Source organism: Mya arenaria, chromosome 10, assembly GCF_026914265.1.
Source record: "Mya arenaria isolate MELC-2E11 chromosome 10, ASM2691426v1".
Taxonomy (NCBI): domain Eukaryota; kingdom Metazoa; phylum Mollusca; class Bivalvia; order Myida; family Myidae; genus Mya; species Mya arenaria.
Genome location: NC_069131.1, coordinates 48,909,084 through 48,924,446, shown reverse-complemented (window position 1 = coordinate 48,924,446; position 15,363 = coordinate 48,909,084). Strand labels below are relative to the sequence as shown.

Here is a 15,363-nt window from a genome sequence, read left to right as displayed (position 1 = left end):
GTATCTTGATTAAATATTTGGGATAATAAATGTAAGGAATAAAGCCTTATAACTCGTCCAATATGGTTTTCTAGCTGTGTACAATTCCAAATATATATCCGTATTGTACCGAAAAATGTTAAATAACCTATAAGTAGTATATACGTTATTTATGCGTAGAATCTCGTTTTCAATACGTGCGTACAGATATCCCAACTTTTTCCGTATTGTTCGATCCAAACCTCCCATGTTAAACCAACGATGAAGACCGAAACGCGCGAAAAGGTTCCGAATGAAATCGCTTTAATAGCTTGCTCTATAGGGTGACAGTATATAAGGTCTCGCTGTAAACATATCGAATACCCAATTACTGCAACCTTCCACAGTCGTTTTCTATTAATAAACTCATTCAATTGCTGACAAAAGGTGCTATTAAAAGATCGATTTGTGTTTGCAAACTAAGGTTACTCTTTAATTACAACGCTGCCGATATTAGCCTATATTTTCGAAATAAAGCTTTACTGAAATATGATTTTGGTGGATTTTGCTCGCGATATTTTTCTTTGTTTGAAATTAATTAGTAATACTTGCGCGAAAATTCCGCTCAAGCGTTTTTTTGGCATGTGTTTATCTTTTTTTCCCGCTTTTGAACTCGGGGGAGGGGAATTCAGCGGGGTTTCAAACATCCTTGATAATAATAGTTTATATTTAAACAAAACATCAGTTCACATTGTCAGTAAGATATCTTTAAACAAAAAAACTAATTTCATTGCGTTTTTTTTTCTACTTGGTTACACAATGACCATATTTTTAACATAATTCACAAACCATTTAAACGTTATATTTTTGCACTAAAATACATTAAACTAATGAAGTTCGTAATGTTATGTTTTCAAGTTTTTATTAAATTTAATTTTAATAATTTAGATGATTAAATGATCATGATTATGTCCACAACCGACAATGGTGCCATATGGATACCTTGTAGTATAAAAAGGAATCATTTTCAGTGTATTCATTGTTTCGAGTTTCAAGTTTGTTGGAGATATATGCCGTGTCCAATGATAGCCTTGTTAATTTAAAAGTTTGTATGCGTTTTATATTATTGTTGTTTTTAAACCGTTATTCTGTGTGTGTGTGAAATATATCAAACACGCAAAGAATAGTATGCGCTTGATCGGGATTCTTCAATGGTTGTTACGGGAGTGGATTTCCATACAGAGGGAAACAATTTAAGTGTTGTTTATACATTTTCCAAAATCCCCCAAACAACTAAATATGTTCCAAAGAACAAATGTACCCTTTACCCTTTCTAAACCTTAAAAATTCATAAAGAGACTTGTCCAGACTATTAAACTTTCATTACTCATGTTCACAAAACATTATATCATATATGCTTTAGATTAGACGAAATGGACGAAAATGAGTAGGTGATTTTTACAAAAAAAATATGTATGTGTTTAAAAAACAATAATTATGCGTTTTTAACCTCTGTTTTTTACAGCTTAAGAAGTATATTCCAATATTGTCTGCACTTGAGAGATAATAAGATGTGTTCAAAGATGTGCAGCCAGCCATCAAAAGGAATAGCCTGCATAACCTTTATGTAAATCTTACGTAAATAAAAATCGTCCAAATATGAACCGTTTGGGTCATATTACCAAAAGATCTACATGCGCTTACAGTAAACGTATATGGTAAATCAAACATGAACAAACAGTATACTTTTGCACCGAAGCAATTTTAAAATTTACAATAGAAGATAATGGCTTGTCTCAGTGAAATATCGTATGATATTTCACCGAATGAGCATCAAAAGATATATATCACGAGTGGCAGAGAATCCGGTATTTGACTGTTCTATTTCTTAGTTAATTCAAGAATAAAAAAAATTATTTAATGAACGAAGATGACCGGGAAGTATTCTAATAATGTTTAATTCACTTTAACTTTAATCGAAGTAAAGACACAGACAATGCCATATGACAAATTGGTTTTGCATTGCAGATCCCACTCATAACTTGCTGCAGATAACTTCCTTACTTATTCATCATCATAAAAATGTGACATTAACGAGGTGGTTCGTTTTAAGCTTGGACGTATATGGAATCATTTAAAAAAAAATGTTTTGATAATATTAAAACATAAGAATTAAGATTTAATATGGAACTAGTTGCATTTTTACGTTTCCTTATAGTTTTGGTACAAACGAATGGTGACTATTCAGAAGATTGGAAACTGAGCATGGAAATCCGACTTTCCAGGTTTGTACAAACTTTACATTACGCATGTATATTTATAAAATAGCTGTATTCGTTTTTGTGTTTGTAAAAATGGTTTATTGTACAATATGTTTCAATGTGGAGAACATTGTATTTTGAACCTTGCAAATATATCATTATATTTGTAAGTTGTTACTTTTAGTCTTCTTATTTAAGTCGGCAGGCTGGCGCAGCCCGACTTCAACTTAAATTCTAAAAGACCAAAAAATGCTACCTTAGTGTTCAGAACAAAATGCCGATACAGTACCTTTATACTACAAATAACTCAGTAAAACCACTTAATTACTATATGAACTTATGTCGGCAGTTTTCGTTACTAAATGGAAATTTAGTGGTTGTAATCTGAATATAGATGTTTGGTTGTCAGAGCTCTTCTTAATCATAAAATCAATATGATGGGCAATCCAATTGGTGAAGGCATTACCTTAAACTCTTATAAAATTTATCATTCTGATTTTAAAGCGAAACGAAATTGGTATGACTTTATTAAATTTTGTTTCGGAAACCAATTATCCAGGAAATTATTTCTTCCACATAACTGCAATAACCTATTTAATTATATGTTTATGCATATCCTTTCCCATATCCATTGTTGAAAAATACAGCCAGCCGAACTGAAAATATCCGTTTCACCAAATCCCGAATCATTATACTAGTGCTAGAGTGTTAGTGCTGCCTTGTTTATTTAAGGTTATTTAAGGTTTTACGATATTCACTGATGAATAGATATAAAGTCTTTTTTTCAGGAACACTCTCCTTTTCTTAGCAAATACATTCCGACATTCTGCTGCATTGTGTTTAAAATTATTTCATTACATTACATTCGCCTAGTGTCTTGTGTAAAAGTAGTTCACGTTTATAGCATTTAATCCAAAAGGGATATTATTTAACGCCGTTGTTCAATTCTCTATTCTCGCGCTAAAAATAGTTTACAGCGACGTCATTTAGCTTAAGGTAGACGGTAATTTGAAATTATAGGTTATAACTTTACAAAACTATTGAAAACCATTTTTACCATTATATTTCTCAGCTACAGATTATACCAATTAGTACTTAGGATAATAATAAGAAATACAAACCGTCATAAGAAAACAACATCAATATGTTTTAATGCCGATTCATTATTTTAGATACTGTTAATGACAATCAAGCTCGAACAACATCCAAAGATCCAACGACATTCTTGATTCGGTAAACGGCCATTGATTATAATTGATGACAATGAATTCAAAGTTTATTGGCAATTTACAATTCGTTTAACGGGCAATCTGCTCAGATCTGAGCCAATCAAAATCTGAGCACATAACAATTTAACAGTGATGTTCCGCCCTTATTTTACACAATTCAACATGCTGATGAACCGCCGATCTACCGCCCCAGTACTCAACTAATTTACATGCCAATAAACGGTCAATTGTCCACCCAGAACCAATTTAAAACCCCGCTGAACGGGCGATTACGCACCCAAATACAGAACCTATTACCACACAGCTGAACGGGCTTACAAGTACTTTAAATGACACAACACTGAAGGTTAATCTACCGCCTCAGTATTTAACCCCCCAAAAAAAGGCTGCTGAACGATCATACGCCCCTATACTGAACCAATTAACACGCCACTGAACGAGCGCTTACACGCACTGATACTAGACCGATAAAATTGCTGCTGAACGGTCAATCTCCCGCCCAAGTATTGAACAAATTAAAACGCCGTTAGTGGTGATTCAATAAAATTGTTATATTTCGTCAGCAATAATAACAAATGGTTTTCTTATTTTATTGATTACTTAAAAATTTTCTGCCAATTCCCTTCCGATGAACAAACATTTCCGGGTCATGTACTTTTGCCCGTTAAGCGGACGTTTGTATTACGAAGCAAAAAAAAAAGGAAAACAATGACAGCTCGGACAATTTTGAATTACAATTGGGACTGCAAATCAACGGTCTTTTGGGTACCCAGAAACGTTATTTTGAAAACAATATGAACATCGCCAAGCTTTTCGACTAAAAGCTAAGGACGTTTTTTATAATGAGTGACGCAGAACATTCCATCCTAGCATGTCTACAGTTTAAAATACACCCATAATGCTTAAGTATTATGGTTTTTATGAATCAAATATAGTTACGATAATGCTAAAATATAATAAAGTTTCAAGTTACGAAGTCGTAGTTTACATCTAGAGGAACTAAAAGGCTTTGGACACTACAACTATGCATTTTAATGAATAAGTTACCTTATCATGTGAACAGACGCCACCGTTAAAGTATATATATAAATATATATTTGGAATACATAATTAAAAAGATTAAAATATCTTAACATAACTTAGCCATTGTTGTATCGAGTATACTTATAAATAATGGCATCATTTCTCGTGTGTGTGTGCTATACATATATCGTGATAACCTCATCAAGCGTTCTTGGCTCCGGTCTCCATGTGTCAGGTGACGTTACATTGGCGTCCATAATGACCGTGCACGAAGCGGCGACTGGAGGCGGATGCAGTTCGCGTGTTCATGTGTCCTCGGTGATGCACGCGGAGGCTGTCACGTGGTACATTCAAAACCTCAATAACTTTGGTGGACTTCCGTTTTCAATCGGTAAAATGTTCTTACTTTAAGTACAACTGCTATCCATTGAATGATTCGTACAGGCACTTGTGCTGTTTAACTATTTTTAAAGAGATAATTGATGTTCATATATCTATCAATTGTTTTGTACTTTTGTCACCATACTAATACCCGAGATATTGTTCACCATTGTAAAACGCTATCTGTATATATCGCGATAACAAACTTTGCCGATGCGCCTACATAGATATGCCATTGTTTCTGTCTAGCCATTCAATAACGTGTCAGAAACAAAATGATTCTAACGAATTTAAACGAGCAAAGGGTAAGCTGTTTTGTTCACGTTTCATGGCATCTAATACGGTCAGGCTGTTTTGTGAATTAGATACCGCCGTATAGAACAAACTTGACAAACGAGTTGCTTTATCTACTAGTATTTATATTCAGCCTCTTGAATGCATTTGCAATTTAAGATTTACAGAAGTACTAAATTGCAATGTACTTTTCAATTCAAATAGCTTGATATTTATATCTAGGCGTGGACGTTTTCACCGTTTACATACTTAAATTGAATTGAAAAAGGTTTTAAACGCTTCTTCATTCCGATGTTAAATGTTAACGACGTATGTCAAAAATATTTGAAAACGTTCACATCGAGGGGTTGAAATATTGGAAATTCAATGGTAGAGTTCACATCGAGGACTGATTCAACTTGGATTGGTACAATCACATCGAGGGTTGATACAAGTTGGGTTGGTACAATCACATCGAGGGTTGATACCAGTTGGGTTGGTACAGTCAAATCGAGGGTTGATACCAGTTGGGTTGGTACAGTCACATCGAGGGTTGATACCAGTTGGGTGGGTACAGTCACATCGAGGGTTGATACCAGTTGGGTTTGTACAGTCACATCGAGGGTCGATACCAGTTGGGTGGGTACAGTCACATCGAGGGTTGATACCAGTTGGGTTGGTACAGTCACATCGAGGGTTGATACCAGTTCGGTTGGAACAGTCACATCGAGGGTTGATACCAGTTGGGTTGGTACAGTCACATCGAGGGTTGATACCAGTTGGGTTGGTACAGTCACATCGAGGGTTGATACCAGTTGGGTGGGTACAGTCACATCGAGGGTTGATACCAGTTGGGTTGGTACAGTCACATCGAGGGTTGATACCAGTTGGGTTGGAACAGTCACATTGAGGGTTGATACCAGTTGGGTTGGTACAGTCACATCGAGGGTTGATACCAGTTGGGTTGGTACAGTCACATCGAGGGTTAATACCAGTTGGGTTGGTACAGTCACATCGAGGGTTGATACCAGTTGGGTTGTTACAGTCGCAGCGAGGGTTGATACCAGTTGGGTTGGTACAGTCACATCGAGGGTTGGTACCAGTTGGGTTGGTACAGTCACATCGAGGGTTGATACCAGTTGGGTTGGTACAGTCACATCGAGGGTCGATACCAGTTGGGTTGGTACAGTCACATCGAGGGTCGATACAAGTTGGGTTGGTACAGTCACATCGAGGGTCGATACAAGTTGGGTTGGTACAGTCACATTGAGGGTCGATACAAGTTGGGTTGGTACAGTCACATCGAGGGTCGATACAAGTTGGGTTGGTACAGTCACATCGAGGGTCGATACAAGTTGGGTTGGTACAGTCACATCGAGGGTCGATAAAAGTTGGGTTAGTACAGGCACATCGAGTGTCGATACCAGTTGGGTTAGTACAGGCACATCGAGGGTTGATACCAGTTGGGTTGGTACAGGCACATCGAGGGTTGATTCCAGTTGGGTTGGTACAGTCACATCGAGGGTTGATACCAGTTGGGTTTGTACAGTCACATCGAGTGTGGATACAAGTTGGGTTGGTACAGTCACATCGAGGGTTGATACAAGTTGGGTTGGTACAGTCACATCGAGGGTTGATACAAGTTGGGTTGGTACAGTCACATCGAGGGTTGATACAAGTTGGGTTGGTACAGTCACATCGATAGTTGATACCAGTTGGGTTTGTACAGGCACATTGAGGGTTGATACAAGTTTGTTTGTCAGAGTCCTCATCGCAGGTTGATACAGGTTGAATTGGTAGAGTTCACATCGAGGAGGGAGTAATAATAAGTTGAATTGGTAAAGTCAACATCGAGGGTTAATACAGGTTGAATTGGTAGAGTTCACATCGAGGAGGGAGTAATAATAAGTTGAATTGGTAAAGTCAACATCGAGGGTTGATACAAGTGAATTGGTAGAGATTAAAGCGAAATGGTTCACGCAGCTTCTCATAGAATGAGACTTTCTCGCTATCAACCTTCGATATGAACTCTCCAAACTCAACTGGTATATTATGATACAATGCAAATACAGCGACAAGCCCAGTAATTCGAAAATTCGAAGGCAATAGCTCAGACCACATTGATCTAGAGACATAAGCATAAAAACACCACACATACACAAACAACAGATAGACTACATACTCATCGGAATAGCTTCCTCGATAGACAAGACTCATAGATAAAAATATAGTTTTCAATAACAAGCGTCTGCTCAGTTACATTGTTATATATTCCTCTGGCATTACAGGCATTGATATTCACGAGAAGTGCGAGGATTCGATGTCAGCGACGCAGACGGCGGTTCTTCTAATGAGCGACGTACTTTCCGGAAATGAGACGTCACCACTTATAGGTATAGCAAGAATCCTTCCTGTATCTTAATTTACATTTAATGCTAGCATCTTCATGAGCATGCTGTCCTACTATGATTTATTTTATGTCTACATTTTATGTTATATACAAGTTTTAGTTTGCTGAGCCTTATGTTCGCAAATATTTTATTTTTATTTTAAATGACGCAAGTCTTCACGCTTACGTAATTCAGGAACTTCGTGATATTAAACCAGCTAAGCACGCATATTTTATTTGTTGCTATTGAGAATATGTCACCAAGATTTTGTTTGTGACTTTACATTGAGAATATGTCACCTACACTATTTTGACTTAAGGTGTATTGGGCCCTGAAAACAGAGCGGATGCAGCGGCCGTCGCTTCTATCCTCGGATCTGTCTTACCAGAGGAAAGACTTCTGCAACTGCAGTTCTCCACCCCAGCTTCAGGTGGTGAAGACTTACAGGAACTTCCAGAATGTGGCCAGTCTTATTCCTGACGATGATCTTCAGATTGAGGTAACAATACTTATGTGTCGTTCTTTGCAATAATATTTAAATATTCAAATTTTAATTGAGTTAACATCGCAATACTTGATTCGAATCGATGCTTGACACTTATATGATAATTCGTTTGGAAGTTATAATGTTGAAAGCGTAAAGTCTGAACGCAACTAAAATCTAAAATATCTAAAATATCTGGGTGTGTCACTAATATGATTGACCCACAACAGGCACAATTTCGAATACGTCATTTCCGTGGTACTTTTTGAAATATAGCGCCTGACCTTCCCACTTTAGGCGGAACTATGTGACCATGTCGTATGTGAAAAAATGCGGAGCGAATGGCACGCTTCGCTTCGTTTATTTACATACAGTAGTACGTCACTTTCGGAAAAAAAGTATCCAACATAAGACTTGACAACTGCATTTGACGACTACCGCGCACGTCTATATAAAACTATATAAATGCCGAATCTTAGTGTATACATGTGCGATAAATGTCCTCTTTAAGTTAAAATATTGCGTTTAATAACTGGGTGTAACGTTATTAATTCTCAGTGGATGGACAGTCATATACATGTACGCTTTACAACGTCTTTCATCAACCAACTTCTTAAAAATTAAGGGTTCGTTCTTAGTTAACTACCGGTAATTATAAGTTATATTAACGTTCATTTCTGGTATTCTAAGCAGTCAAGTATTCAGGCCCAGGAGCTGCTCGGTGCCGCCTAATAAGTTCAAATAATTGAAATAATTGATTAAAAAATAATGCTTATAAAACATTCTTAGTGTTCAGCGGAATATATCCACAAATACCCGTATGTATGCCAGTGCGCTTACATGCCTCTAAATAGCTCAACTAATAACATCAACTAATGACCAAATCGACATTTGGCGGTTATAATCTTCTTAATTGATATTTGTTGATCAAAGACCTTTTAAATGATTAAATGTGAATTTGGATTGTGTTCCGTTTTGCAGAGACAGAGCCTGAATAGTAACAGACGATATGTATCAAAATATGGGCAGAGGTTGATCACAAAAGTAATTTCTAAATTTCTGTACTTAAAATATGTGCTCGCAACAGATATAACAAAGCAAAAAAGCGGTGAGTTATTCCAATAGTTAACATTTCAAGTAAGGCGCATGATTTCAATTAATGTGCGTTTTCTTTCTTACAGATAAATGTCTTTTTAAAGAACACTCTTAAACCATTAAGATATATGTTAGTCCAAAATATTACAGTGGCATTTAAATCGTTAATTGCTTTTTGCGGCGTTGATTTCAGTACCAAGTATGTCGATTTAACAATTCGCTTTGAATATTGAGATTAAAATCATATTTAGTAACTTTAAACAAAGCCAATTAAGACTATAAAAAATGTATAAACATAATGCCTGTCAACAGAAGTCATGAACTCTTAAATGAATCTTGATATATGTGTTATTTTTACGTCGCAGTATGTTTTGATAGTGTTAAATTATCGAAACGTATGAATTTCCAAATTATTCTCAAACATTTCGCAAATTTCAACCCAAAGAGTGATAAAATAACGCAAAAAATTAACATGCATCAACACCGAAAGCATACTCTACATTTAGCAAGCCCAAAGTCACTGCAAAATTGGCTTATCACATGAGCTTCTTGATGCCAAAATTACTATTATGCTTTAAAATACTGATAATTGTATTTATTAGCTAAGAAGTAATTAGTTTAAACAAAATATTCATACTTACACTGTTATTTTCTTAAAATAGTTCAATTAAAAACAAAATGATATCAATTTGAAGAGAAAATAGGTAATAAGACAATAAATATCTAAACATTAAAATCGGCGAGTTTTCATTAAACAACATGACAATATTTCATTCGAATATACTTATATCACATTTATGTTTCATTTTCATGTGGACGTTCTCCAGTCCAAGACATGAGAACGAGTCTGTAATTAGGCAAATGCTAACAAAGCACCATTTTTTCCCCGCTAATAATTAGCATATAATGAGTTACTGGTCAAGTTAGTGATACTGTCGATATTGAAGGGTTTGAACAAAGCATCGTGTGCACCTCGGGGTTTTATCAAACACTATATACCTACTCTTATTGAGTAATCCTTTAACGTACTGGGCCTTTATCATTTAAAGGCATATAATAGGCAGCTACAGCTATTTCTTACTCATAAACTATTGTTCTGTGTTTTCTAAAAGCAGAAAAGACAGTTTAATTTCCATAAACCTTGGTACTTTCACTGCTGCATCTTTAATATTTATATACGTATATGCATTTTTTAAATCAATTATTAATCTTAGTCTATTGTTTTCGATAATTTTGTATCAATGTCTTTTTATACCGATATTGTCACTGATTGTTATCTTACGTCTTGTTCTATATCAAACAAGTAATATCACTTATATACATTATAATATAGTTTTATCTTAAACATATATTCTCAGTGATTGAAATTGTATTATTTGTTTATCCTAACCCAGAAAGGCAATGATTGGTCATAATTTAATGATTTCGTTTTTCCATACCGATAACATAATAAACTCTTCAAACGATTTCCACCTATTTGCCGCATTCATTCGTTGTTGGGTACGTTTAATTTCGATCTAATTGCTTCTTTAATCTCATTGTCTGTTTTGGCCTCGTCATATTCAAACCTAGAACCAAACTTAAGTATATTGAACATTTCAGGTGATGGTTGCAACAATGGAACAGCTAGGTTGGAACAGGATTGTAGTGCTATACCAGGATGACGCGGACGGCCGGCATCTCTGGGAACTGCTACAGGAATTGACCATCGACAGCGGAATCTGCGTCTCCCTAGCATCGGCTATCAACGTCACAAATGGCATCAGCTCAAGTCGGATACAATTTGCGTTGCAACATGTGATCGAGGATGAAATTTCCGGTCTCGTTTTCCTCGGAGACGCTGGGGTCGCTGTTGAGCTGTTCCGCGCAATGGATGCCTCTGTATTCTCTAACAGCCCCGTCGTCATGTTGTCAGAATCGGCATCAATGCAGATGGCAGTCTTCCGGCGCGCAGACGGCACGCTCATAGGGCGATCTCTGGGTACCCTTTCTGTAGCGCCACTTTACATACCTATACCGGAGTTTCTACAACACTGGCGCGCAATATTTACAAACACGACCGTCTTCCAACAGCGCAGCGCTATCAATCCCTGGCTTGATGATGTATATTATGACGTCACTGGATGCGATACACTGAATTGTACCATCAATCAAATGGATGCGTTTCAATACAACGCTACCTTTCGGGACTTCTTCGAAGATTTGTACTCATTTTACGCTATGGCAGGCGCGCACTTGATCGTGAAAGCAGCTAGGTATCAGTATAAAAGTATTTGTGGTTCGAATACCGTTGACATGGGGTTGTGTGAAGATTTTATTGCAAATATCAAGCCTGGTGACATGGTCGATGCAGTAAAAGGCATAGAAATTAATTTTAAAGACGATTTTAATTGGAAGTAAGTTAACGTCTTGAAATTTTATTGAATAACTATAAACTTGACATGTAATTCAATTATTATGAAACTCATCCGTAAGGTCCATTTCAAGTCATCATTTTTTTCAAACTATCATCTTAAACATAAAAAATAATATTTACTTACCCTTTGTAAGTTTCATTTTGATTTTATTTTCCTCTCTGTTCTATGGGTCGCTCAATATCTTACATTTTTGTTACCATTTTTAGATTCACTTTAAAACATGAACAACTGCCCATCCAATGTATACAATCAATTTATGGTTTTAAAGATGAACAAAAGTATATTTCATTTTCCAGTCCTTTGAGCCTGCACAGTGTGCTCACGATTTCACTATCTGCGCAAGTTGAATTAGACGGGGACATTCGAAAGTACGAGTTGTACAACTGGCAACCCGGGGAAACGCTTGTTAAGGTGTATATACATACATGCTTACAAAGAAAAGAAAGAAAAAATGAGAAAAAAAATACTAATGATGATATGTTAAGTATACATATGTTCGACGAACATTATTGGTGATAATACTGTAACAAATGTATTTATGAACACTCCTTACCACTATGAGTAAATTGAAGGGGATTCAAAACCTATACAAAATAAGTGAATTATATGTAATTTCATAATGTGAATGACATTTGCAAAACTAAAATTGTATTTCAACATACGTTCTGACTCTTAGGTTTAGACTCAGACTCATAAAAGGCACTTCTTAAATGATTCAAAACATATTTTTATATGACACATTGAATGTTATTGTTAAAGGTATGCTTCCTTTCGCATGCACAGTCGACGTGTTCGCAAAATAATATGTCGAAAACAAATAATAAACCAGTAACAATATCAAATCAAACAGGTAACTGAGACATGATCGCATCGAAAAGTTGAAAAAAATATACTTTGGTAAAATTCAGATACCCGATCGATACAGTATAATTATATTCAATCCATCTTCTCCATGAAAAACACGATCTTCAGATTTTTTTTCAGAAGTAATGTCTTTCAGTCGTCATTGGTTGGCACAATGAGGCAATCACAAAGCTAGATGTATCGTTGCTCTTTGTCTTTAAATATACGTTAAATCTGACATTTGCTTAATTAGGCCTTACATATACAGTCATAGCGCATCCTTGGCGGACTGACATTAATTCATAATGTTCTATCTACCTCTCTCCATGCAGATCTTAATAAGATCCCTTCAAACGTATCATATTGCATAAAATGTTAGTAATATTTCTAATACTTTTAATATGAAGTTTAAGAGAGGCAATCACATGTTACGATGTGATTTCTAAAAAGGATATACAGTGAAAGGGCCCGTGATCAATTCCTCCTGCCGATCTTACCCTTGTTCTGTATTTTTATTTTTAATTTATTTTTATATTTGATTTCCATCATACAAAAGCATGTGGGTATTAAAATTTAAATCCTTATGTATTCGGTAGTTAATAACATTGTATCGTCGACGTCCCTAAAATCGCGACTAACCTTAATTCGCGGCCATCTTTGTTGTTACCTAGTTATCGCGAGTTTTGAGCGCACATGCAATGCTGTGACGTCATTTTTACTACGAGAGTACTACTAGCGTATTTGCTGTCAAACTCGCGAAAAATGCGTTTTAAACAGGTAATTCCAGTATAAACAAGTGCACATGTGTCAAATAACCTGATTTTACTATATCCAATTTATTGCCATGGAAACCTTCAATTTAAAACACTAAAACTACTTCTTAACAATATTTGTCCGTCTGCATTGTTTACATTTTGTCAATGGCGGTCACGTGACTCACTGTGGTGTAGTAAGGCCAAGCAAAATGTTAATGTGTGTTATCATGGTCCATAGTCTTAAGTGTAAATGCACAGAAATTAATGAATTTTTATTCCTGTTTTAGGCATATCCTCAGCCAGTAAGAAAGAAGCATAGACTGTATTCTCCAACTGCCCTGACAAATGCATACAAATTGGGCAAGGAGACAGGCACATTCGTACTTAGAGCATCAAAAATATTCAGTGTACCAGAAAATACTCTAAGGGACAGGGTTTTAGAAAAAAAATGACCCTGAAACATGTGTGATGGGAAAGCTACCATTAGAAAGTAATGAAAATGGCTGACTTGGGGTATGGATACACCCAGCAGGAGTGTGTTGATATAGGAACTGCGTATGCTGACCAGTTAGGAAAACGGAACAAGAATACACCGCTTTCAATGAAGTGGATGAAAGGGTTTTTAAGTCGGTGGCCGGAAATGAGGGTAGTTAAATCAAGAGCTCTTGAGCACGTGCGGGCCAAGATGGCGAGTGAAAACATTGTACAGACTTATTTTGCCAACCTTAAAGTATGTATACAGAAGAATAGGCTCGCGGACAAGCCGCACCTGATGTACAATATTGATGAGAAGGGTGTTTCAGTTCAACACAAGCCTCCTCATATTGTTGCTAGTGCTGAGAATCCTGCACAGGCAGTAACATCAGGAAAGGGTAGCACAATTACAATCCTTGGTGCTGGTAGTGCAAGTGGGTCTGCTATCCCTCCATACTTTGTCTTCCCTGGAAATCGAATGAACTTCGATTTGTTAAAAGTGGGATCACCAGGGGTCAGTGGAACTGTGTCAGATTCTGGATGGTCTAACACAGAAATATTCACCAAGTATTTAACTGAGCACTTTGTAAAGTTCATTCCTGGAATAATAGGTAACAAGGTCCTGTTACTTCTAGATGGACACAGGTCGCATGTCGCATTGACACTTGCCGACTGGGCCATACAAAACAATATTGTCATGTTAATTCTGCCAGCTCACACAAGTCACATCCTCCAGCCTCTTGATGTCGGGTGCTATGGTCCCTTCCAAAGGATGTACCATGCACAGTCACATAAGGTGATGCGCCAGACACATGCTACCATAACGAAGTACAACATATGTGAAATGGCTTACACTGTGTATACAAGAGCACTTTGTGCTGAAAATTTGCAATCATCAACAACTGGAATTTACCCTTTAGATAGAGATGCAATTCCAAAAAGCAGCTTGCTTCCATCAGAAGTATTCAAAGACACTGTTAATTGTGATGATAATAGCCAATCAAGTGACACTACTGTTGAAGGGGGTATTCTTGTTGACCAGATGGATATGTTTGAGGAAATAGAGCAGCAGCTAATAAAACATAAGAATGAACAAACTAAAAAACCTAGAAAAACTGTTAGTAAGCTTGTGTCCGGGAAAGAACTAACATGTAACCAAGTCATTGCTGCCATTGAAGAACATCAACTGGCACAGAAAAAGAGACCAAGACCTTCCAACAAAACCAATTTAAGCAAGGGAAAGGCAAATAAAGGCAAATCCGGAAATATCAAAAAAAGAAGTAAAACAGTGACAGAAAGTCCTAGGCCTGGACCCTCACATGTAAACGTTACACAAGACACTTCAAGTGATGGGTATGACTCAAACAAAGGAACAAGCCAGTTGCATATCGTTGACATTCGTTAAGTGGGGTAGGTGTGATGGTATCGTGAATGGTATGCCATACAATCACTGGACTCACTTAAAGTACTGTACACCAGTCAGAGTCCTCAGACTTGGGGATAAATTCTACTGTCCCCACTGCAAAATAAAAATGAAGAGTAATTAGAAAAAAAATAAGAAAGTCTGACAAAATAATTGAAATATGTTGTTTATAGTTGAAATTTTGGAATTAACAACTTTGATGATTTGTCTGGTGATTTTTCACATAAACCAATTAATTAAAATAGGGTTGGCCTGTTTGAAATGACTTGACCTAGATTACGTCACAGCTCGCGATTCTAGGTACTGAATTCAAGATGGCGGCCTTGTTTCAATGGTTGTTTTGTTTTGACAATTGTT

General features: G+C 36.4%; 1 protein-coding gene and 1 pseudogene across 1 annotated transcript; one reads left to right on the top strand and one right to left on the bottom strand.

Moving 5' to 3' along the window:
• Positions 1–5,539: 5,539 nt before the first annotated feature.
• Positions 5,540–7,579, bottom strand: LOC128204771 (prestalk protein-like). The gene is made up of 2 exons (XM_052906176.1): positions 7,553–7,579; positions 5,540–6,892 (listed from the first exon to the last, which is right to left on the bottom strand). The coding sequence occupies exons 1-2, from the start codon at positions 7,577–7,579 to the stop codon at positions 5,540–5,542; spliced, it is 1,380 nt and encodes a 459-aa protein (XP_052762136.1).
• Positions 7,580–13,116: 5,537 nt separating this feature from the next.
• On the top strand, positions 13,117–14,988 carry LOC128204770 (uncharacterized; annotated as a pseudogene).
• The last annotated feature ends 375 nt before the right edge of the window (positions 14,989–15,363 follow it).